At 43.6% G+C, this 26911-nt stretch overlaps 1 protein-coding gene across 3 annotated transcripts in view; it reads right to left on the reverse strand.

The window, feature by feature from the left end:
* The window catches only part of SETBP1 (SET binding protein 1), a 347989-nt gene that overhangs the window by 24976 nt on the left and 296102 nt on the right, over nucleotides 1-26911 (reverse strand). For all 3 annotated transcript variants that reach the window (XM_036320948.1, XM_036320949.1, XM_036320950.1), the window contains one exon: nucleotides 4022-4192. In XM_036320948.1, coding sequence (XP_036176841.1) covers nucleotides 4022-4192 — 171 coding nt within the window. The remainder of the gene's footprint in view (nucleotides 1-4021; nucleotides 4193-26911) is intronic.

Raw genomic sequence — 26911 nt, forward strand, 5'->3', positions numbered from 1 at the left:
CATGCCTCCCAGACTCTGAGAAGTGGAAAAATTGCCTTAATGCATGAACGCACACACACATACACACACTTGAGCTAGAAGATATATTTAAACCTCTGAACTGCCTTCATTTCTCCTATATTATAATGTTGATAAAACAAAGTGGAAAATGTTCCTTTTTTTCTTTATAAAATAAAATGGGAAATGTTCCTTCTTCTTTTTCCAAAGATCACCTGTTTGAAAAATTACTGGTGGAACCATAGACTAACTAATTACTTGGCAAGTATTTACCCAATAGCCCCTCTCATGTCTGCCACATGTTTTCCATGTGATTGTTTAGCAGTTCCAAGGCTGACCATCCTTTTCTCAGATGTCTCCCACCACACCAGGTGCTGGGTCAGCACGCAGCTGCTGACTCGCAACCATTCATTTCGGTCAGTGATTTACTGAGCAGCTACTATGTGCCAGGCACTGTACCAGAAATTTTAGCATCCATTAATGTTAAATGACAGACATTTCTAATTAATGCAATTATTTCGGTATTTTTTATCTCAATAAACTCAAGTTAATTTTGCTGAATAAGCCCCTGTTTTACTGTTCTTTTTTTTTATTTTTTATTATTTTTAAAATATATTTTATTGATTTTTTACAGAGAGGAAGGGAGAGGGATAGAGAGTTAGAAACATCGATGAGAGAGAAACATCGATCAGCTGCCTCCTGCACACTCCCTACTGGGGCTATGCCCGCCACCAAGGTACATGCCCTTAACCGGAATCGAACCTGGGACCCTTGAGTCTGCAGGCTGACACTCTATCCACTGAGCCAAACTGGTTAGGGCTACTGTTCTTTCTTTTATTGCCCTTTGCACTTGTCTGGATCTTCAAAACCATTCTCTAAAAAGGAAGACCTAGTGGAAAATAAGTGGATTTCTCTATACAGCCACAGGTAATTCTAAATGACCTTGCTTATAGTGAGAGATGAGTAAGGGGATTCTAAAGAAAATAAAAAAATAAGCGAGTTGTCTTATCAGAAATGTAGATGACCAATGCACAAACACCCAATCGAATGAAGTCAAACCCAGAAAAGATTTATCTCCTGCTGTGTGCCTGACACTGTTAGGCTCTCCACCCGATCAAATTATGAGTTTTGCTCACTGTTCTCTAAAAAAAGTAGGAGTCCACAGTTAGGGAGAAAGCAACCTGCCTTGGCTAATGTTGAGCCTACGACAGAAGTAGGATTCCATTGGAAACCAGGTGGTCAATCAAGAAGTTGGGTCCAGTCCCTTTGCATGACCTCATGCAATTGCAAACTGCAGAGATTCCGAGGTTTCTCTGAATCACACTGGACACGAGCCCCGCCTGTGGGACCTAACTGTCTCTGGTTTGTAGGAAGCGGCAAATCTGTGGAGAGCAGAATCTCAGGAAGGCCTGGCCACCAGCACCGGGTTGGATCTCTGGCTTCTTTCCCCTCAGAAGTTCTGCTCAGCCACCTGAGACCCAGAAGTGGACCAGATCTGTGAAATTCTCATGAGGGTCTCAGTTTAGCACTGCCTACAAATAAACAACAGCACATTCTTGCATCCTGAAACAGGAGAGCTGTGGCTCAGCTCTGATTACCAGACAGGCAGGTTGAAAAGTTCAAGACCCACCTGTTTCTATGCCCCTTTGGCATATTTGTAAACTACTGGATGCAAATAGAGTCCACAGGAGGCTGGGATCCCAAGAATGTGCTCTCGCACACTGACTGGAACAACTTCAGGGGGAAGAAAATAGGGGACCACCTGTCTGTCTTTTGCCCCTGGGAAATATCTGTGCTTGGCAAGCAAAGGCGGAAACATGCAGGCTAATTTCTAAATCCATAAAGGGAGGTCTCTGGAGCTTAACCGACAAGGGCGAGGAAGCAATTTTCTTGGTGGGCAGTGCAGACTGCGGCCTCAATCTTTTGCTTCAGCTGAATGATAGCTTCCCGGATTTCCAGGCAGGACATCAGCTCCCACTTCCGGGACTGTTACATTGCCCCCCACCCCCACCCCTTGCCTGCACTCCCCCCTTCCCCATCCCCCGCCCAAGGAGCTGCTGATCCATCAAGGCTCAGGATAGCTTCCTCCCATTCCACCCTGTGTTCCCTCCTCTGACCTCTTCCTGTACTCCTCGCTGACATTGTTTACCTGACATTTCCACCAAAAACTTTTCATTTCACATCTAGCATGTGAAAGATGTGAAGATTCATGATCATATTTGAGAGATGATCCCATGCTTTCAGAGCAAGATTTCCCAAATGGCTGGTGAGAACACCATTTCCAAAGAGATGCTGAGAGCTATTTAAGAGCTATTTCATGAAAAATAGGATTTTAAGAGGTATTTCATGAAAAATAGGTTTTGTGGTCAGATGAGACTGTGAAATTCTGAAATTCTGTGTCTCTCCGTCCAGGAGCCTCACAATGAGCTGGTCAATTAAAGGCTCTGAACAGCTCTGCAGGAAGAAATCAGATGTAATAATACAGCATTCCCCACATTCATTTAACTATGGAAACATCTTTTATCACAAAACACCTACTAATATTTTGCTGAACTCACTTTAGGAAGTGACTTCCAAATACCTTTTCCTATTATATCGGTTAGACTCATTTTCTAATTACCAATAATTTCCATGAAGGAGGCAGGTATGTAGACAAGTTGAGTTCTCAGCTAAAAAGAAAAAAAAAGCAACCTGCTGACTTAGAATAAGTTTGGTGTGAATATGAATAACCAGTCTCGCCCAGCTGGTCATGACCAGGAAGTCATGGTTCATTTCCAGATCAGGGCACATGCCCGGATTGCGGGCTCGATTCCCAATGGAGGCAGCTAATCAATGATTCTCTATCATCATTGATGTTTCTATCTCTCTCTCCATTTCCCTCTCTGAAGTCAATAAAAATATATTCAAAAAATAATAATCAGTCTCTTCTTGGGCTTCCAATCATAATAGTCATTTCTAAATACTGCTATATGCTTAACATTGACCAATGCATTAATTCAACAAACATTTATGAAATGGGCCATCATTTCATAAATGATGTGCTGTGAGATAGCAAGAACCTAAATCATGGATTCCACCTCAGAGTTATGTACAAGTCTTTTGAAGAAGAAGAGGTTAAATAGAAGACATTTTTCATGTGGAAGGTGAATGCATAGTACAGACACTGGATGCTGCAGGCATTTGAACGTGGTGTGGCCTCAAAAGTCTGTGGGGTGCATGTAGGAATTGAGTAAACCTGTCCTCAAAGAAAGGAGTTAAGCCAAGTCCTCAAAGAAAGGAGTTAAGCCAAGTCCAAGGCCTACCTTCCTCGCAAAGAAAGGAGGTAAGCCAAGTGTGGCAAAGTGGGGGCGGGTGCAGGGATTGGTGAGAGGGAGTAGAGGAAGGCAAAGCTTCACGGGTATTTGAATAAGGAATTTATATTTTATCACCTGCCTGTGAGGAGTCTGGTGACTATTGAGGGATCCATGACATCATGAGGGTAGAATGAATCAAGGCCTCAGGGAACTCTGATTACTGTCTCCTAATCCTGGAGAACAAGATTGGGAAATGCAGTGGTTGGGAGCATGGGACTAGGACCTGGGTTGGGATCCTGACTGTGCACAGGTTCTTGGGGCAAGTTCCTTTACTCTTAGCTTCCTCATCTGAAATGAAGACACAAGCATTTATTTTACAGAGTTTTTTACGAGTTACATGAGGTAGCATATATAAGGATGCTGAGATTTGTAATTACTAAAGCTTGACAAAGAGTAATTGCTATCATTATTTGCTGCTTATTAGATGGGCATGTGTTAGGATAAACTGGAAAGCTTCTTCAAGAGGACTTTGCCACTAGTTTCAAGGTGACCTCCATCCTTGTTAAACCTCCTCCCACTTGAAAAATCCAGGGCTGCAACAGCTCACCTGCTCAGTGGGGCAGGTTGGCTAAGCAACGGACTCTTACCTGTACTCCATAGCACACTCCCAGGAGGTCTTCTCCATGCCCACCTTCTCTGGGGTGAACCCAAAGCATCTGAAAAGTGCTCACCTGCATCTGAGGTTGCTGCAGACGCAGCGAGGAGAGATAACACTGGGGTGGGTGGAATTGCAACACTGTCAACCGCAGCTGGCTTCTTCCTGGTCATCATGGTGGACACGGAGCCCTCGTTCTTACTATGCGTTGCCGTCTGGTCCACTTTTAAGTGGGGACTTGGCATCCCTGAAAAACAAGAACCCCAAAGCCTGCAGTTATTTTGAAGAAACAGGAAGACAGACAACATAAAAGCTGAAAGTGATCTGAGAAAATTCTTAAATGATCTGACCTCCTTCTGGTATAAGAATAACATTTTAGAATGTTCAAAGAAAAAAAAATTAGCAGCATGACTGGTTTTGGTTTTGTGGCTAAAGTTAGTGGTGAGGACATTCCAGGTTGCTGCCTGGAAGTGGTGTCAGGGCACAGGCCTAAAGAAGCAGTATACTCCTCCACCAGGCATGCTGTTGCTTGCTGAGGATCACAAAGGCCATCTCTAACAGGAAGTTGTGCTGTGTGCAGCATGGCGAGGAGAAGTGGGACCCACCCTTGTGAGGCTGCTCCTCTCAGGCAGCAGGGGAGACAAGACTAAATGAGAAGAAGTTGTTGGGCAGCAAGTATGGGCAGGCTTGCGTCTCCTTCATCCTAGGTGCTTGGGGAGTTCTACGCAGGTAGGGACTCATGTGAAAAAAAGTAAGAAAAGGCTTTCCAGAGGTCGCTCTAGAACAGCCAGAATGAGGGATAGTCATATGATGCCATAGATGGAGAAAGGAAGAGGATCTAGATGAGGACCAGCCTGCTGGAGGCGGAAGACGCACTGTGGGGACTGCTGTGTAGCAACAGTCACTGGGCTAAGCAAGAGCAGACATGGGACTTTGGAGTGTCTGGCCACGACAACCATCATAAGTCATGCTTTTATGGTGCCGAGAAGCCTGGGAAAGCTCTCGCGAGGTGCCTCTGGAAGGGCCTGGATATTCACTATATGACAAATCTTGGAGCTATTCTGGAACCAGTTTCCTGGGCTGGAATCCAGGCTCTTGTACTTTCCAGCTGTGTGATCACGAGCAAGTTACTTAACCTCTCCAAGCTTTGAGCTTCCTTAACTGTACAAATGAGATGGAACGCTCTCCTAGGGGTGGTTGGGAGCATCCAGCAGTCAGTCTCCATAAAGTGCTTAGACCAGTGTCTGGCACACAGTCGATGCTATGTAACTGTTTCCCATTATTATTATTCCTATTATTGCAACTATCGCTAATATAACCCACTGCTTCCTCAGGCCCAGCTGAAACAAGGCAGCAAGGTGTCCTTTCTCTTCCCTGACAGGACCAAGAATCTCTGAGTACCTTCCACATCCCAGCTGCATAATAGTGACTCTCCGACTCACCCGAGCATAAGTGCAGAGGCATGGAAGTTCTGTATCCATGTCAAACAGTCTATAGCAACGGCTCTCAACCTGTGGGTTGCGACCCCTTTGGCGGTCGAACGACCCTTTCACAGGGGTCGCCTAAGACCATCCTGCATATCAGATATTTACATTACGATTCATAACAGTAGCAACATTACACTTATGAAGTAGCAACGAAAATAATTTTATGGTGGGGTCACAACATGAGGAACTGTATTTAAAGGGCCAGAAGGTTGAGAACCACTGGTCTATAGACTAGAAAATTGACTCAGAGTTTCTTCATTTGCAGGCTCTATGCCACTGGCAGCAACAAACAACAACACGTGGGGCTTTATCCTGTGATCCTTTTTGTCCCATCCCAAGTAACCTGAGTGATACAGTCCTCTCCCGGAGTAACATCTTCCACCACAGGGATCAGCTTCCTCAGGCCTAATGACAGTGGTGATCCATGTAGTGAGGAGGTTATATTTTCTTCATTTTACAGATGAGAGCAACAGATTTCTGAGGGGTTAAGAGAGAACTGACCAAACTCAGACAGCTCCTAATGTCAGAGCTGGAAGTTTCCAAGTAGCCAGATCATCCTGCTCCACCTGTCCACCTTCTAACACCTGTCCATGACCCCAATCTTCCAATGGCCTGCTTCTTGCCAGGATGCAGAGGTCCTTGTACTACACCTGGAAAAGGCACTCTTCCAGGAACCTAAGTTAGAACCATGTGTCCATGCTGACATTTTCATTTCCCTTCCACTCCCGTCCCCCAACTCTCCATCCCAGTCTCTGAACCTCCCGCATTAGATGCTGAAAATAATAGGTTCTTTTGGATTTTATATTTCACAGCATTTTGACAGTGAATGTGGACAAACATGAAATTCTATGATAGAAAGACTGCAAAGTGCTACCATCTCAGAGTCAAGAAAAGTGTGTAGAGTGTCCATGTTTCACATATGCAGGTGTGCCAGGGGAGTGCACATGTATAAACATGTAACATGACACAGAATCATCCACAAGGACACACACCCAAACAGTTCACACACACAAAACTGTTTATTCTAAGGACAGAAAGCACAGGGCAGATTGGTGGGGAAGGGGGAGTTTTTATTTTTACTCCTTAGCCTGTGTTATTGTTAATATATTTAGAATCACAAACATGTATTAAATTCTTGTTCCAATGAGAAATAAACATACTTTGAGAAAAATCTACAAGTCTATACCAGGGCATGGGTATTGGGCAGATGGATGCATCTGAACAATTGGCTGCTAACGGATTTGAAGTGGAAACAATAGCTCTGGGTCTGATACAAATTCCCCACTTTGATACAGGGCAGGTCCACAGCCATGTGTGTTCCCATCAGATGGACACAGGCGTACTGTCCACAGCTCACCTCTAAGCTCTCAGAAGGCTACTGGACAACAGCTCCTGTGGAAAACTCACTAATACGTCAAGTTTGTACCTGTGGACCCAGGTTGGGCAAGTCATTCTTTGCTCGCATTATGACATGCTCAGAGAATGAGCCATAAACAGGATTAGCAGGTGGATATTTAACTCTCACGTGGGAACAAACTGATTTCAAGTCATTTTGGTTGTACCCATTTTCATGCAAATGTTCCCAATCCAAATTAGTCTCAGTCCACATCATTTCATTAAAGTTGATCTGATCATATCTCTATTGGGCATACTTTGCTACTCCAGTGTTTATGTTAGAGAATATGTTAGGAGTAATAAAATGACACTTAAAAACACTCTATAATTCAGATTGTCACTATTTAGCTGTCTTGAAAACTCTAGATAATTTAGGGTTTTCTATTATAGTGCTGTTTGCTAGCTGCCATCCAATGAATTTGAAAACAAATTGGAAAAAAAAGGGGGGGGGGCACAGCAAAGCCCTGATGTTTTTTCAGACATTATTGGGTTTTGAAAGGATTATGGAAACATTCCAAGAAATACAGTAAGAATAAGAGGTAAGAATACTGGGTAAGTTTTAAACAAAGGCTAACCTAACAGCACTTGCAATCCACAAATTTTGCCTGAGAGTAGAGGTCTCAGGAGACCAGAATGAATGACTTCTTGGGAGAGAGCATGGGGCAGGCTGGCCCCTGCAAATCTTTGTTCCCCTTCATTCCAGGTGGCCGCTGACGCTCCATGGAGACATCCCCAAATGGCCAGGTGAATGTGAAACAGTCCAGAACCAAGTTCTCAAGACGAAAAGGCTTTCATCTGGGAAGGGACCACTATGACAAATTCAGGCCCCGACTGCATGGACCGCACACTCGGTAGATGTGTTCAGAGCATCCCCAAGCCCCAGTGCAGGACAAATTGTACTGCGGCTTTTGTTTGGAGGCCAGCGCGTTTGTAAAGGAGGAAATAACAATGCTAATAACTCTGTGGATCCAACATCTGTTCATAATTAAAGACAGAGCCAAGAGGAAATAAAAAAAAGCTAAGCCTATATGAAAACATTCTGTTATGACCTGTTGACCTCTATTGATACATTTTGTTCAAAGTCTTTGAAACTGTGCCGCAGCCTGCCAAGGGACAGGCACTCATTTTCAAAGGTAATTTCTCATAGACCACTTATCCCCTCAAACCTCTACCTGCACACCGTGTTTGCATTAGGGACTTGATTTATGGATTCCTACTCCTCCAACGCAGGAGCTGACTTCCTGTTGCCTTGGTTACCTGGAGCTCAGTTCAAGGTTAAAGTACTCCCAAATCAGAATCAGAGGCAGGCGCTGCATAGAGCGGCCAGGTTATTGACTGCCCCAGGATGCGAAAAGGTCAGAAACCAAAGCACTGCTTACTGCCTTCAGGGTGAGTCAATAGCTTCGATATTTTTATTCTGTTTCCTCCAAAGTAGTAGTTGCTGTTCAATTACCTCTTCCCCAGGTTGCTCAAGGTCACAGGGGTCACAGAGAAAAAGCAGGCTCTATGGGGGCTACCTTTCCCAGGATCCCTTTAATAACCTCTGTGACCTTGGCTAATAAAAACCAGCCTCACCCTAGAGTAATTATAAAGCTAGTTATCTTCTTTATCTCATTTTCTTTATGGGAAAAACAAACAGAAAACGTTTGTGGGATGGCTACTATTTACTCCCCTTTTCTAGATGAAAAAAAAAAAAAATGGAGGTTCAGAGAGGCTACTCAACTTATCTAAAATTACATAGCTCTTAAGAAGTGGTAAAAACTAGTTGGGTCCTCATCTCTTAAGTTTTTTTTAAATGAAGGGACTGATGGGACCATCATCCAGGGATCATCTGTAATTCATTTTGTAGCATCCACTGCAGATAGCGTATATCTGGAAAACAGCATGTGATTAATATTGGCTGTTGAACACCTTAAGTTTTTTAATTGTAAGATATGCAAGTGCAGATGTTTCCTGGTGACAAAGGCCAGGCAGGCACAGTGGGAGAGGCTGACACCTGCAGTCAACTCCCTGGCCACCTTTAGGTGGCAGAATGCAGGGCTGGGCATGGACTGGGAGGTATGCTATATTGAGCAGTCAGTGGCTTTTAATCTTGCAAAGAACTTGGACATGCATTGTGCAATTTGCCCCTTGCAACATCCTTGTGGGTAACAAGAGGCAGATGGTGAAAGTCCAAATTCACAAATGAGGAAACTGAGGCACAGAGGACTAGGTGGTTTGCCCAAGCTCACATGTCATGTGTGCGGAAGAAGTGTTAAAATCCATGCCTCTTGATTCAACGCAATGCTCTTTTCCTTTCCTAGAACACATTGACTTTTGGGTAAAGCAGTAAATAACCTTTTTCACAAGAGGAAACTGCTCTTAAAAACTTGATAATAATCCCCTTTCTCATATACTGGTTGTCTTTTCAGATTTTTTACATTGCACTTTTTTCTTTTGCAAATGAGTATCACTTATGGCAATAAGAGGGATATATGTTACAGAAGAAAGTGAATCAAGCCAATAGATACCCTTAGGATTTGGGAAATAATATTTTTCTGTGTCAAGGTCAATAAAAGTGTTATTTTTGTTGCATCGTCTTATTCCTTAATTCAACAAATACCATCCCAGGGACATGGCACCAGTTAAAACAGTTGAAGTCCCTGTTTCATAAGAATTACATTCTAATAATTTCTGTGTAGCATAAAGTGTCTATACCAGAAAGATCATAAAGTGCTTTTCTAATCATCAAAAGGCAGAGCCTCTGCTATTCATATAGTATCTGTCAGTGAATTAGAAAAAGGCATGTAGGTGGATAGAAACTAAGGACACAGATAGAAACCAAGGCAAAGAGAGGGCACCTATGTGACAATAGACTTGGCTTCCCATGTGCAAATGCATCCCCATTGCTCATGGTTTGGAGCGAGGAGAGACTGAATTTCAGCCCCACCATCCCCTTGAGCCAGGTACCTGTGGGCAGTGAACAACCTGCTGGATCATAGGTGGTGGCCCTATCAACATGTATTTTGTGGCCAATGACTTTTACTGCATTCTAGGACCTTGAAAGATGAAATTCAGGCAGGGTCACTCTTAAGTAAAATACTATTCAGTGAGCTTAGAATCAATCACTTAAAAATCAACCATTATTGCCCTAACCGGTTTGGCTTAGTGGATAGAGCGTCGGTCTGTGGACTGAAGAGTCCCAGGTTCGATTCCGGTCGAGGGCATGTGCCTTGGTTGCGGGCACATCCCCAGTCGGGGGCGTGTGGGAGGCAGCTGATCGATGTTTCTCTCTCATCATCGATGTTTCTGATGCTCTATCCCTCTCCCTTCCTCTCTGTAAAAAATCAATAAAATATTTTTTAAAAAAATCAACCATTATTTGAGTGCTGACTAGCAAAATTTGGAAGATGTTGATCTCTGTCTTTCCAGAGGAGGTATAGCAGTGGAAAGTGGGATAGGATAAATACGTACAAAGCTGTTAAACTAAATGAGACAGGAGGCCAAATGAGTCCTCCATGAATTTGGAGGAGAATGAGATCTCAGTGGGATCTGAGGTAGCCTTGTGGTCTTCCATTTATTAACTCAACATTCATTAATAGCCTGTAAGTGCCAGGCACCATTAGTCATGGGAAGGAAATATGAATGGGACCAACCAGACACTCAGAAAGACAGAGAGAGGTACAAAAATCCCAGTCTTGAACAATGGGTAGAATTCAATGGCTAGAAGTGGAGGGGACGACCTGCTAGGGCGGTGGTCTTCATTGTGTAAATGAGACAACAGTGCTTGGGATGGGTCCTACAAACCAAATACTGGGGGATCCGCTTGAAAAGACAGTTGGGAAAAATAAAAGCATATCTATTTGTTAAGTAGAGTTGACACATGTCAACTCCCTCCCACATGTCTTATCACCTTAAACAGACTACAGCAATATGAGTTAATGTTGTGTAATTACCTGTGCACTTCCCTGCCAGTTTTTGTAGGCAACTGCAAGATTCTAGAGGTTATGAACCATGTCTTGATTTCCCAATACTTAACTTGATAGATACCAGATTTTCTAAAGAGGATGGATGAATGGATACATGGAACACACCTATTGTTCTAGGCCCAAAACCTTTGGGGAAGATGCCCTAACTACTTCAGTCTGCACATGGTCTTCTATTCTAAAACTCCTTTTCCAGCATAGTATAAAGTAGAAGTGAAGAATATATTCTCTGGAGTAAGACTACCTGCTTTACTAGCTTTGTGATTGGGCCAAGCTATGTCAATTTTCCATGCCTCCGTTTATTTATCTGTTAAATGAGGTTTTTGTGAGGATTAGAATAATTTACATATTATGGTAGACAGAAAATAATGCCCCCTGCCCTTCACACCCCCTTTCCCACCAAAGATGTCTACATTCTAATGCCTACAACCTGTGAATATATTATGTGACATGTTAAGGGAGAATTAAGGTTGAAAATAGAATGAATGTTGCCAATAAGCTGAGCTAAACATAAGGAGAGTATCCATAATTCAATGTAATCAAAAGGGTCTGTTCAAGTAGAAGGAAGCAGAGTGAAGAATCAGAGAGATGTGGTGATGGAGTGGGGTCAGAAAGATGCTTTGCTGCTGGCTTTGAAGATGAAGCAGGGGATGGGAGTTAGGGAATGCAGATGACTTCTAGAAGATGGAAAAGGCTGGACATGAATTCCTTCCTGTAGTTCCCAGGAAGGAATGCTGATACTCTAATTTCAGCTCCCTGAGAGCCAGTCTGAACTTCTGACCTCTAATACTATAAAGTAATACATCTGTGTTGTTTAGGCCACCACAATTGTGGCAATTTGTTATAGCAGCAATACACAACTAATATGAAAGCACTAATTATGGAGCCTAGATATAGTCAGAACTCAATTGTGTTAACTATTATTATTTCTTCGCACTATATGGTCTTAGTACTAAGTGTCTGTAAGACTGAAATTCCTCAGGAAGCAGAGACTTTATATTCTCTTCTTGTATCTTCCTAGCATAAAGCTGACACCAACTATTCAGTGAGTACTAATAGTTCATAAATTGTATCAAAGACATATAATATGTTAATACGAAAGTTAAAAGACTGGAGTCCTGAGACACTAAGTTACTGCAGGTTCTGCCCCACACTTACTGGATGAACTTGAACAAGACTTGGAATCTCACCGAACTTTGGTTTCCTGCTGGTCAGAATCTATTCTAGCTCTACCATTCTGTTTTTAAGCTTTTACATTCAGAAAGGCCACTAAAACACCTGATTAAGTCTTGCCTCTTTTAATTTAGAACTTCAGAAATGGGCTGAGAAGATAATATTCCTGTCTATTGGAACGCCATTGAGATTTATATTAAAAAAATGCAGTAAATTCTAATGATGCAGGAAAAAGTCTCTCCTGATCATGCCAGGGTGAAGGGCGTTTTCTAGAGGTTCCCGAATGATATAATCCAAAATGGGAAGATATCAGATATCAAGACCACAAAGAGGAGACATACTGAGTAAGACGTTTTTAATATTTCTGCATCTCAGACATCAGAACCTTGTCTTAGGAAAAAAAAAAGCGCATCATACAGGGTGTCCAAAAACATGTATATACACTTTTAACCCATGATTAATTCCAATGGGTTAAATCTGAAAAGAAAGAATCATTAATTGAGCTATCAGTGTTAAAGTGTGCATAAATTTTTGGAACATCCTATATACATATATATGATGAAAACAGTTTCTATACAGTTTAAGATTCATAGATACTTGTAAGCTCATGTTAGAACCCTTACCTGCCCAAGTTAATTCCTATATACAAACACATGTGCTCACAGGACAAAGGGCAGACAGACAGAACCAAACAGAATGCTGATGTAACTGCTCTTGTACTTGAAAAAAAAGTTCACACAATAGAGTGGTACCTGTTCTCGGAGAAATATAACAAAGGGATTTTCAAGAGGTATTAAGGGAAGAAACAATGCATACATGTAATTAAAACCAATTTAATAGTACAATGCACCAAGTATGCTCTTGTTCCATCCTGGGCTCACAAGTAATTTAAGAATTTGCTACTGTAATGGACCTCAAGCCTATTACAGGCTTCATCACCAGATGAATACAAAGGAGCTTCAGTAAAGTCATATCAAGGCAGTTCAGAGTTAGGCCATTTCTTCCCGGGCAACCGAGCCCCAGAAAGAAGGTGTAACTTGTATCACATGAGGAGGATGGCAGAACCATGAGTCTGACCCTGGCCTTATTCTGGGACTATCTTAGGCCAGCATGTAAGCGTTGTGCTCTAAGGGTTACAATTTCAGACTTCACAGAAGCAGTCTTCCTGCTCTCCTGGTGCAGAGTTGTCATTCTACACTCACAGAGCAGCTCAGAAACAAACCAAGCCCAAACTCAGAGATCTGACCCAAGCTCTCAGACCACTGACTCTGGAACAGTCTTTTCTGGATTCTCCCCAACAAGAAGGGCTTGGTCAACGCTGGTTAATATGAGCATCTTTTGTAGTGTCTTCCTTGTTACCTTTGGAGCACAGAGTCGCAGAGCACATCTGCATGGTAATACAGATCTGGATGCTAACTGGGTCACCTTATTTGCATTTTGATTACTGCTTATTTAGAAGCCACATTGAGAAAAGAGCTTGCTATCTGGAGCTTTAGTGTATGTGTATCTATAAATATATGTAGAAATAGATAAATGCGTATTTACTAGTTTGTGACAGATCAGCCCAATATATACTCATCTCTCACGGACACATCTGTGGGAATCTGGCCATGCATGGGTGTTGGGATTATAAATGGTTATGAAATCTACTTATTCTTCTCAGCGCAACATCACCCACGGTATAGGCATATTGTGCCAACTAGAGAAGTCAACTCAGCATACACCCCCTGTTCACTCGTCATTTCTCCACGTATGGACAAGTTGCATTATTTTAAGAGCTTTACTGTGTCCTTTCTTCAAACCCATTACTTTGTCTCACTGTTTGAACTGGGAATGCATGCACATTGTAATTGTGTGAGGGCATCCACATACAGATACAGAATGTGTGCTAGGAAAGCTCTCTCCTTTGCAATAGAAGAAAAAAAAATCACAGAAACTCAGACCCATCATTAGATAGATCTCCTAATCTTTATCTCCAGTAGTTCAGTCAGACGAGCTAATACCATGATGATGGCTTTGAAATCTCTTAGGAATTGGACGAGGAGTAGTGAGAGTGATGAACTCCCAGCTAATAAACACAAAGTGCTTATTTCGGCAGAATGATCAATTTCTAGATGTCCTGAGGCTTGTCTGATACAGTTGATTTACTCATCCTCGCTTACCTCACTAATAAAGCCAAAGTCCACCATCAGATTACCGAGGTCCTTAGGATTTCTTAAAGAGGCAGAAGAAAGCCATGGTAGCATTCATCTCATCCCTCTGAGCTTCCCTCTCCGCCCACAGTCCTTGAAACCCCAGCTGCCTTCCTCACTGATACTCTCCACTCAAAAGACTGTGGGCTAGTACAGTAACACAGACAATTAATTTGTTATCTTGTTAGTGGAAATTTAATGCAATGATCTAAAAGAACTCTTACATATTGTGATAAACTTTAGTGCCTCCGGGCGGCTCCCCTTACATTGGGCTCATTTCACATCTCATCCATTATGTAAATGAGATTTGGAAATAGTTGAGTTTCACTAATGTAGCTCAACTCTGATGGATTGGGGAGAGCCAGTCCTACTGAAACTAATGAGGTTAAATGCATCTCAACATCTCTTTCTACTTGGTTGATTATGCAAGCCTCTGTTCAAGAAACAGGATGCCATACTTTTCTTTCTTTCTTTTCTTTTTTTTTTTTTTTTTTTATCAACCATCCTCGAAGGAAATTTCACTGATGCCAAACCCCAAAGTGGTCCCAAATAAGTCTGGTTTGGATGCCTGTGCTGGTTTCAAACATTTCATGGTACACAAACATAGCTAATGAACAATATGCCATTCAGGCAACAAGACTGATGATATGATTTAAGATAAAGGGGGAGTATTTTAATAGTTAAGCCCTATCTGTTAGGGCATCTGAAGAGGTCTCTCAGTCACTCAGAGGGGAGTGAGGATAAATGTTCAGAAATAGATAATAAAGAGTCCCTAGTGGGGCTTGAGATCAGAGAGGGAAACTTGGTGTTTGGGGAGGTTTGGAACTGGGAAAGAGATTATTGCATTTGATTCAAAGATTCATAGAGAGTCAATCCAGTTCACTAATGGCCTACTCTTGAGACAGACATAAAGAATAAGGACTTCTGTATTCTGGATTTCATTTGGAAAACCAAGAAATGGGAGTTCCAAAGAGGGGAGGCAGACTGCTATTTAACAAATGGGATAAGCATTTCAGGAGATGCAGCCTCAAACTATCAAGGGTCATGAGGATAGGATGCTAGTTCAGAATTATCCTATATAATAAAGAGCTAATATGCAAATGGTCATCACACCCTCACACTATCACGCAGTAACAGCTCAGACACTCAACACTGGGGAGAGAGGAATGGGGACCAGAGCCAGGCACAAATGAGTTTGCGAGAGAGGAATGGGGACCAGCCAGGCTGCGGCCTGGGAGAGGAACAAGCCGCCCGCCCTGTGGTCCCAGACGCCAGTGCCTGCAGCCTGGGAGAGGGACAAGCTGCCTGCCCCGTGGTCCCGGGCACCTGTAGCTGTGGCCAGCCCAGGCGAAGCCGGCCTGAGTCCTGGGTGCCTGTGGCCAGCCACAGGGAGGGAAGCCCGGGTCCCGGGTGCCTGCAACCAGTCCGAGGAGGGAATCCTGGGTCCTGGGTGCTGGGTGAGGCAGAGGTGGTTAGGGATGATCAGGCCAGCAGGGGAGCAGTTAGGGGCTATCAGGCAGGCAGGCAGGCAGAGGGGTTGGAGCAATCAGGCAGGCAGGCAGGTGAGTGGTTAGGAGCCAGCAGTCCCAGATTACGAAAAGCAGTTGGACATCCCCTGAGGGGTCCCAGATTGGAGAGGGAGCAGGCCGGGCTGAGGGGACCCCCCGACCCCCCTTCCCCCTTGCCCCCCACCATGCACAATTTTCATGCACTGGGCCTCTAGTAATTAATAAAACCCTGTAACATTTTTTAGTCCTTATTTTAAAAGAGTGGGGGTTAAAAAGAGGAAAGTAAAACAAAGATATGGAAACAGAAACATTCTGTGTAAAAGAGAATCAGAATTCAAAAGTATTAGCCAATAATTGAGACTACACTACTGAAAAGAAAAGGAGTTTTAAGTCTATGACTCTGGAACCAGAAGGTCCTATTTAAATCCAAGCTCTGTCGCTTTACCAGGTATTTGACCTTGTTCTAGTTATTTAACCTCTCAAAGCTTCAGTTTCCTTATGTTTAAAAAAGGGGTTTTATAAATCACCTATTTCAGAAGGCTATATAAGGATTAAGTGAGATAACACTTGTAAAATTATTAGCACAGGGGTTGGCCCAGAGAATGTGCTCCAAACTAGCCAGGCACAGGAATGAATACAGGAAACACTGGATATTTACAAGGTGATTGGGATGGAGGCTCCCAGATGCCTGATGAGGGCTAGAGGCTTAGAAGAGAGGCTGCCAACTGAGTGATCGCTCCCCAACCAACTCCTAACTCTCTGCGAGCTGGAAATTCAGTAAGAAAGTTTGTCAACTCTTAAATATTCAATTTGATGCTACATTCTCAATACACTGTTGGTGGTTGGCAATAAGGAAGCAGTTTTGCTCCTGTGTTAATTTACCCAGCAAAAGTTTCAGTGCCTACAGTGAACACAGCAACTCCAAGTCCTTTGGGGGACCCTTAAGGTATAAGAAATAGTCCAGTCTTCGGGTACTCAAATATTTAGTTGAAGAAGCAAGATGCAGGAACAAGACATTTAAATAAAAATAACAATCTCCCTTGAGCCGAAACCACCACACACATTCCCTTCCATTGCACTGGGGGCCATGCTAATGATTTTGGGGGTAGATTTTAAACTAGTAAATATTCTAGAACAATAGTTTAAAATGGAATTTATTAACTGTATAACTCACATACAAACATAATTGATCTGATTGGTAAAGAATAAGACTTATGTTACTATAGATACCATAGTAAAAGTAACAAGGTCACCAATATGATCATTTTTAAGGAAGAGTGACATGTCAAAGTGGTTAAAAAGGTGACCTCTGAGCCTACATTCCCTGTGTTCACGTTATAGTTCTACAAGGCTCTGGTTGTCTGAACCTGGGAAACTTTTTGGTTTGGTTTTCTCATCAATAATAAAATTAATATTAGTCCCTATCCCTCCCCCCCCCCCCCCCCGGCTTAAATGTGAGGATATAAAGATAAATCTCTATCCTTAGAGTGCTGTGGGCAAACATGTAAAAACTAGCTTTTAATACTGTGTGATAAGGACAACAGAGTCAAGCACAAGAGCCCTTACTCTGGGGAATGAGTGACTTCCCTGCTGGGTCAGGAAGGACTTCCCTGGGGAGGTGACCCTTGATTTGGGTCTCTAACAATGGGGAAGTGTTGGCGGAAAGGAGAGGAAAGGAATTCCAGGAAGAGAGAGCAGCAGGTGCAAAGGCAGGGAGCATAAAATAGAACTGAGTGTTTGGGGAAAGGCAAGAATTCCGTGTGCTGCAAAAGAGTTTCTAGGGTGGGTGGGTAAAGTGTCACAGAAGACAGTGCCCTAGGTCAGGCTGGGAGTGATGCCAGCAGTTTAGATTTTACACGTGAGTAACGGGGTCATAAAGGACTTCTATGTAGACACACAAATACCCAGCCATGGAGATGAGGTGGTTTGTTCTCAATGTGTGCAACTTTGTTAGAGGGGACAAAAGCTGCTCCTAAGGAGTTTCTGAGAAAATGGCCAAGAGAAGATAAGATGCTTTTAAGTCAAGGGTAGATGTTAACCCTCTGATCCCGAATGGTTAACTAGTGTGCCCTACTTGCACTCCCTCTTTCCATTTCCCTTCCTCAACCTTCATTGGGCAACTTTCACACTAGACATTCCCTCTGAAGCACTATGAGGAAGCTGATGAGTAAGTTAGGGCTGTTGACATGAAGACACCTAAAGCCATGTTCACATCATATTCTTGTAAATCCAATCTTGCTTGGTAACCCTGCACAGTTCACTGTTTAAAGGAAGTGGTAGACCTAGCTGGTCTGGCTCAGTGGATAAAGTGTTGGCCTGTGGACTGAGGGGTCCCAGGTTTGATTTCAGTCAAGAGCACATGCCCAGGTTGCAGGCTCGATCCCCAGTAGGGGGCATGCAGGAGGCAGCCGATCAATGATTCTCTCTCATCGTGGATGTTTCTATCTCTCTCTCCTTCTTCCTTCCTCTCTGAAAGCAATACAATTTAAAAACAAAAAAAGGAAATGGTAGGTGAGGGCTTTCAAAAAGGTATGTTTTCAAGAAGAGAAATCCCTACCTAATATGTATCCTACAAGTGTGGGTTTGTACACACCTCCATTGAGGTTTTCCCTTTTTGTTCCTGTCTTCATGGGCTGGGTGTTTGATATCATTTTGGGAGGACTTCATGCTCCATCTATAGGAGATTTTTCTCCTACTGATGCTCAATCTCAGATTATTAAACAAGCTTTGAACACAAAAATAGGAGGTATGGAGAAAGAAGAGGAAATAACTGAACAACAATGATGAGAGTGAACATTTTACCAGTACAAGAGGACAGATACGCAGACAGAAACCATGCATGTAGTTAACCAGAGGAGCAGAGATGGCCAGGCAAAGGCATGGGACCACCTTCCTAAAGAAGCAGGTGTATTACAGCTTTAAATACCAACATTGTAGCAACTAAAAAAATAGTCCAGATAGTTATTAGTTGGCATACAGGCCCCAAACTAAATTCTTTTACCAAATTGAAATTTCAAGGCTTGTTTAATTTATAAACTGAAGTCAGTCCAGCAAGTTATAGATACTACTGAATTGATATGTGCTGGGATTATTCATGTATTTATTCATTTATCAACTTGTTCATTCAATAAGCATCTATTGAGCATCTACAATGAAGAGAAACTTGGGCAGACACTGGTAACAAAGCCATTGGTACACCACATAAATGGCAAGAATGAGCATAATAACTGAGAAACGGCCATGGTGATTCTCACCCTAACTAAAACAAGCCATACAAATGGAATCTCTGACCACTGAAGAAGTAGGGACAGTGAACACTGGGATGAGTGACACAGAAACACCCCACATCAGTGGATGAATATGTAATAAGAAATGAACCATGTTGCACTTAAGTCATCTTGAATATTTTCCACTGGTCCAGTGATTCATTTAGGATCACGCTGGGCAGAAGCACCTCCACACAGAGATGACTTCATGGGTTCACTCAAGGTTTAAGATCCTGAAGGAGGGCGGGGGCACAGAGGCTCAGGAGATGGCATTCTCAGGCTCACTCATCTTTAGCTCTGTGACTTTGAGCATATCACTTCTTTTTGTCCTGAGATTCTTTATGGTCTCTAATTCTGTCTGATTCTACATCTTAACCAGGAGGGAAATCACCTGGCCATCATAAAGAAAGATCTGAGAGCCAAATGTGGGAGCACTTCTATGTTTGAGAAGACAGCAGAGATCTCATTTCTATTAGGCAGAACAAATAAGATGCAATAGTCACTGGACATGCAAAAGCCTGGGAAACTCAGGTCCACGCTTGCCTGGGTGTCTCTATCATGTGTCCAGGGTTATGGGAACCTCACAGTAACGGTGACTCAGGAGGGTACGTCTTACAGGGGAAGCCACTTTAAAAATAATTTTTAAAAATATGTGTTTATTGATATTGGAGAGAGCTAGAGACGGGGAGAGGGAGAGGGAGAGGGAGAGGGAGAGGGAGGGGGAGGGGGAGGGGGAGGGGGAGAGAAATATTGATGAGAGAGAAACATCTATTGGTTGCCTCCTGCATGCCCCCTACTGATGATCGAGCCTGCAACCCAGGCATGTGCCCTTGGCCTGAAATTGAACCAGCAACCTCTCACTGCACAGGATAACACCCAACCAACTGAGCCACACCATCCAGGGTGGGAAGCCACTTTTTAATGAAATCCCTTTGGTTAATTCAGGACTACTAGCTGTCTTTGGTTGAAGATCACATAATTACACAAACCACTTTTAATCCAAAGCTCCCCACAACCCAGGAGGAAGATAATATTAAGCACATTGTGTATGTGAAGAAAATGAGGCTCAGGGATGTTATGAAACATAGTCAGGTTCTCACAAATAAATCTGAGCAGGATTTTGAACCCAAGTCTTTTTTGGTTCAGGTGCCCCAGTCTTACATTCCAAGGACTATTAGAGATACAGATGAACACCGTGTCTGGACGCCAAAAAGTAACACAAAGTGTGAGAGGTTTGCTTTAGGCAAAGGCTTAAGAAAGAACTCTTGTCAGAAGATGGCTTGTTTCTTAATTTTATCTACTTGGCCCTGGAGACAAGCAGATAATGACCTGATGTGGGATTAAAAAGTTGCCGAACACGTTGAAAAAAAAAATTCTGACTGAATGTACAATTAGGCTGCAACACTGGAGAATCACATGAACTGAGAGCTAGAAATAACTTCCATGTTTGACGTGAACTTGAGAATTCACTTCCCTAAGAAAGGAGAGGAAGCTGGGACCAGGGTTCACGGAGCACAGGGAATGGCGGAGAAGTGCCATTAAAGCCAATGCAAGACTTTAAAAAAGGTGTGAAAAAAATCCCCCAACGGTAATTCTCAAAATTGGAAATTATTGCATTTCCTAATAAAAGTGATAGTAAAACATTGTTTTTCCAGCCTTGATTATGTAATGAGTGGAATGTGTTTGTTTCCATAAGCACCATTCTAAAAATAATCAAAATTACCTGAGGGCAGCCCTTTGTCACGCCAGGAGTTAGCTTGAAGGCCATCCGGTGTAAGGAGCTAACAGGGTCTAGGTTTGGTCAAATGGAAGCTCTCCCTTCCCATCGAAGGTTTCCCTTTCGTTAAAGAAGATGGGGGAGGCAACACAAAGTTCCTCTGGTGTTCCTTTATAAAAATTGAATTTATTGGGTTGACACTGGTTAATAAAATTATACAGGTTTCAGGTATATAAATTGTGTTTATAACCCCAAATCGAGTCTCCTTCCATCACTATTTACCCCCTTTCTCTTCTTCTACCTCCCCCACCTCCCTCCTCTCCTATCAGGAGTCCCTATGCTCCTTTTCACGTCTGAACAGGTGCCTCATCTCCATCCCCCAGGGTTAGCTCCTTCATATTCCTCTCAGTATAAACTCAAGCACCCTTACTCAGAACGTCCACATCCCTGACCTTGCAGAGCACTCCCACCTACACCACAGCTCTGTAGACCTTGCTTACACTCACTTTAACACATGGTTATATGACATTTCACACTCACGGAATCAGTCAGATGCATTTTCTTTTTTTTTTTTTAAATATATTTTATTGATTTTCTACAGAGAGGAAGGGAGAGAGATAGAGAGTTAGAAACATCGATGAGAGAGAAACATCGATCAGCTGCCTCCTGCACATCTACTACTGGGGATATGCCCGCAACCCAGGTACATGCCCTTGACCGGAATCGAACCTGGGACCTTTCAGTCCGCAGGCCGACGCTCTATCCACTGAGCCAAACCGGTTTCAGCCAGTCAGATGCATTTTCAATCACTGCTCAGCGTTGGGTAGATAAATTCATTTAAGACTGAACTTCCTTGTCGGTAAAATGGAAATAAAAAGAGATACTTTATGGAATCTGCCGAGGCTTAAGTGAAGTAAAGATCTATCAAGTATCTAACACAATGCCTGGTTCCTAATAGACACACTCTTATTAAGTACTAGAGGCCCGATGCAGGAATTCATGCACCAGTGGGGTCCCTAGGCCTGGCCTATGCCCTTTCGAAATCCGGCACCCCTCGGGGGATGTCGGATAGTCAGTTTCTGCCCAATCCAGACAGGAGAGAGCCTGATCCCTGCAGACCCGATCCAGACAGGAGGGAGCCCAATCGTGTGCATTGAGCATCTGTCCCCTGGTGGTCAGTGCACATCATAGAAACTAGTCAACTGGTCATTCGGTCGCTTAGGCTTTTATATATATAGATTACTGTTATGCAATTATTGTTATTGTATATTTCTCATATGTTATTGTATACTATTATTGTTATTGTATGTTTCTCATATGTTGAAAACATATCTTGACTTCCCAATAAGGAAGTTAAAAAGTTGAGAACAGAGTTTGTGTCCTCTATTTCTCATATGTTTTCAAGTGTCCACCTGGCAAAGGGCTAGCAAGAGATCATGTGATCATGCAACACGTGTTTAATGGATTTGTGTCAGTGTCTGTGAGGGCATGGAGAGACCCACTCCAACACACATCACTGACACTGCTACCTGACATGGAAAGAAGATGGTATTTTTAGACAGTCTCCATAAAAATCACTACAATTCTATGAATACTGTAAGTAAGAGGATGCAATTTTTATGATTTGAGCAATCATGGCAGAAATCAGAGCTATTTATTATTCCATTTCAAGAAAGTGAAACACAGAGAAGGAGATGTTTAACTGTAAAAGTGTCTTTAATTCTAAAATACTACGAGGGTAAAAGATGTTAAGGGAAAACTACCAGAGTCTGCAGCCCGGATGTCAGAATTACAGAACAATGGGGCTGGAAAGATCACTTGATGGGCCCCACTGATGAGAAGTGAAGGCTCCCGGGAGTCACACCAGGGGTTTTGGTGATGCCATCCCCACCTGAGCCTCTGGACTCTGGTCCTATTGCCCAGCATCAAGGGCAGCCAGGCCTTCATGTTATTTCCTTGCCCAGGTGGCTGACTTCCAAATTTCTTTGCTTATTTGTCCAATGATTGTGAAGGTGCCTTCAGAGGATGAGATGACATGAGATGGGGAAGGAGAGAGGTGGATAGACCCCTGAGGAATAATCCATAATTTGCTTCTATTAGTAACTCCCAGAAAAAAAAGGAAACAGGGGCATCTGACATCACCAAAAGGAATAATAAAAGAGATCAGACTATTATTTGTAAGAAGAGAAATAGATGGTAGTATCTGATACCAACAAGGCAGCATTTGGCCACCATCCCGATAGATGGGTTTTCTTTGTCACCAGTGGGAAGTCATGCCCCAGGCTCTATATTCACCCTCCCTGCTGCAATGATCTCTTCCTTTTAGAGAAGTTCCTAGATGCCAACCCATAATGGCCATAAGTGTTCCTTATGGGCTCCCAACTTTGGAGTTTCAGGTTCTTGAAGCTGGAGGGTGTCCTGATGACCATATTCCTGCAGAAAAAGGATGCTGGGGTCAAGAAGAGGGACCCCTCTTGCAGATTCCCCAGTTTTACCTTCTGTTGGCAGTATTTACTGGAGGGTGGGGCCTGGGAAATGGTGCCTCAGGTCTGCTGTCCGCATCTCTCATTCTCCTCCTCCCCTTTCTGAGAAAGGGTGTCGGGCTCAGGAGTACCTCTGTGTGTGTCTCTTCCTGCCTTCTCCCACCTCTCAGGAGCATGGGGTGCTGATTGTGGTGAAAGTCCATTCAGAGTCTTTTTATGCCCATATTATGCCCCCATGTCCAGTAGTTTCAATGTGGAAGTCCCCATACATTGGGCCTGGTCTAGTGACCCTTTGCGATAAAACAAAAGAAGAGAAAACGGCTGATGGCAGCTTTCGAAGGTGGGGATGGCAATTCCAACAGCGGGGGAAAATGAAAAGATGACATTTTCACGCAGCCGTGAAAGGAGACGGAGGAATCCTCTTCCCCTTGAACAATAAGGGCTCCTGCTAATTTTAACCAGAGTCGGCTCTGAAAAACCTGCCGTTGACTGTGATTCACTGGCCCTCCAGGGAATAGGAGGTGGGAGGTGCGCGTACGTGTACTTGTGTGTGTGTGTGTGTGTGTGTGTGTGTGTGTGTGTGTGTGCGCGCGCGCACCAGTGTGTATAATCTCACCGTGCCCAGAGCCCTGAGATCCTGGAACACTTCAGTAGCACTGGCCAGATTCATTAAAAACCCTGGCTACCGGCCAGCGGTTAAAATTGAAGCAGCATATTTATTGCATTTTGTTCAAATAAATCTGAAAACGTGTGAATCATATTCCTTGGAGAGATTGGGAAAAGAAGTAAACAACATCAGGCTAATACTTACAAGCCGTGGCAGAGAGAGAACAAAGATACAGGAGGTTCTGCTGCTGTGGGAACTGCATGCCCACCCTCCCTAGGTGGGGGCTGCGGGGCCACGCTCTCCCGCCACTGTCCCCACTGGCTGGATCCTGGCCTTGGCATCACTTTAGAGTGGGGGTTTGTCCTGTGCCCTGGGTTTCTCAGTGGCATCCCGCATACTCCACCCTGCTGCATTGGCCTCTGTTGTCCCCCAGATGCTGTGCTACCATCCTGCTTTCTCATGGCAGCTGCAGAAATTAGATCCAATTATGGGCTTTCCTATAATAGTGTATATAAGGGAAAATCTTCGCACCCCGCCAGCCCCGTGCATATGAAACTCGGCAAGAGCTCCAACTAATTATTTGCCTCTGCAAGGCAAAATAAGGAGCTGGTCAGCGTTATCACGTCTGGGCTGTATTTTCTTTTGTTGTTTGATAGCTTTCAGGGGGAACGGGGAGGGGCTGTCTGTTTCAGGAAGTAACCTCTAGTGAGTAGAGACTGCAGGTTGGACGTTGGGCCTCATTTTCCTTAAGTGTAAAATGGTAAGAATTTCTCTTATAAGGTCATTATGAGGACTGGATGAGTAACATGTCTTATAAAAAACATCTAACTCAAGAACAAAATATCCCCATGACCAAATGTCAAATCTCTTTTCTTTCTCTCTGGTATGGGCATAAGTATGTGTAGACAGGGATCTATTCTTCTCTGTTCAACCCAAGATTGTTTCAATAGCGAAATTTTGCCACTGACTCCCTCCTTCATTGCCTTTCATTATACAAGAGCTTGTCGGTGTGGAACAATGAGAAAGGTAGATTAACAGGTAGGAAGTGTGGACCAACACTTCACACAAACATAGCTGTTTGTGTATCTTCAGAAGCTTTCTGAATCTTCTGACAATTACAACAGGTCCAGGGCATGAGTGGGGAGGAGGGGAGTGGTGGTCAGAGGCCTGTCGATGGTCACCCCCAAAATACCAAGTGTATGACTGTTATATTTTAAGCCCTTGGGAAAGACGAGAGTGCTTCTAAGCCCTGTGTATGCATTGACTAAGGTTAGCTCTTAGGTAAAAGTTTCATGCTAATGGTGGTGAAGGGAGGTCAAACCCAGGCATTGGCTGATAATATATAGTGCTGGCTGAGGGGGCAGGTTTCTGAATTGGGGCAAAAATGTGAGATGATCTGATATACCCACTTGAATACCCTATCTCTCTCAGACCTTCAAGAAAGTAGAAATGACTCTTGAGAAGTTGGACTCATTCTAGCGCCTTAATAGCTTCTCCATCTGGATGTTGGAGCTCATCCAGCTCCTCCTCCTCAGGTCTGGCCAGGTTCAGAGCCATTCCTTTCTACTCTTTGTACCCCAAACCCTGAAAACCTATGGGGAGGGGAGCTGGCTTCAAGGATCTTCCTCCCCACATCCCAGAATGCTGGACACTGATCAGAGAACCCCTGATGGCAAGGTGGTGGGGCCGGAGAAGGCTCACCTGCTGGTTGTTTGAGGCACGAATTCCAGTTCCTGAAACTCTTTACCTCACAACCATGCTAGTCATAGTAACAACAAATAGTTAAATTGCACATAGATTATACTAGGACACACTCCAAACCCTTCACATGTATTAACTCATTTTATATTTACAACAGGGAGGGTTATGATATGTATTCCCATTTATAGAGGAGAAAACTGAGGCACGGTGAGGATAAGCAATTCACCCCTTGTTACCACAACTAGCAGGTGGTAGAGTCAGAATGTGAATGCATGCAAGTTGGCTTCAAAGCCTGAACCACTAAACAAGACCAGGCTTCTTGGCTTTTTGGCTCTCTCAAGAACTAGACACTGGGCTCTATTTATGTTTTGGCTTCCTGAGTATTGCCAGGAGAAAATTCAGTAAGTAACCACTAGACCAGAAGGTAACAGGAAGCTGGACCAAAACATATTAACGTATTCCCAATCCATATGAGCCATGTCTCTGACTGCATGGGCTCACATTGAAATGTGCTACCCTGGTCCAACAGCAGGAGGTCACACCCTGCATCATGTGTCCCATGATGGGGTGGGCAAGCCATGATGGGGTGGACGAGCACATCCCCTTCCTTTGTCCTCTCAGTGTAGGGTGGCAGGTCAGGGCCAGGGGAAGACTCTGTGGCCAGTGAAGCCAACCAGAGCTAACTGGGTGACATGGGAATGAAACCAATCCCTTGGAGCCCTTGAAATCTCCACTTCCTTGCCAAGGACTGCAGGAAGTCCAGTTGTTGCTAAATGGATAGCTGTAGCCTGCCTTCTCAAACTCCCTCAGCCCACATTCTGGCTGCTCATTTGTGCAGCAGATGCTGGCTTTCCCCCTGTCCCTCCCACTTTGGAGAACTGGAGTCCCAAAGCTCAATGATTCATTTTGCTGTGCTGCCTGGAATTCAGAAAAGAAAAAAAAAATCTGCCAAACATCATTTGCTTATTGAATGAAAGAATGAATGGATGATTGAATTTAGGCAGAACCTGAGAAGAAACCAAGTTGTTTAAACACATCTGTGTATTCCCAAGGGTCCTGGACACCACATGCCTTTCCCTGAAAGCAAATTGAAAAACAGAGCAGGGAGAAACCTTGCGGGTGAGTTTTGTCTGTGAAACATGACCACTACAGCTTCAGACTTCACAGCATGACTGGGGTTGCCTGGTGACAACACAAGGGCAAGGTCATTATGTGGCTGCTGCTCAAAAACCATCAGACACCGTTCTAACTAGTCTGTAACTAAGTGGATCCAGCTCTAGACAGAGGTTTTGCAAAATTCCCTTTGGGCTGAGGCAACCAGATTGTCATAGCACCGCTTATGAAATGTGTTATCAAAAGGAAAGCAGGTAGGTGGGGTTGAAGGCAAAGGAGTGAGCTGGTGGGTCTTCCTAAATCATCCTTCCCATTGGGAATGGTAGTACAGTGGGGGCATTGTAGCTGAACCAACCCAG

The sequence above is a fragment of the Myotis myotis genome, unplaced genomic scaffold (assembly GCF_014108235.1).
Source record: "Myotis myotis isolate mMyoMyo1 unplaced genomic scaffold, mMyoMyo1.p scaffold_m19_p_9, whole genome shotgun sequence".
NCBI classification, from domain to species: domain Eukaryota; kingdom Metazoa; phylum Chordata; class Mammalia; order Chiroptera; family Vespertilionidae; genus Myotis; species Myotis myotis.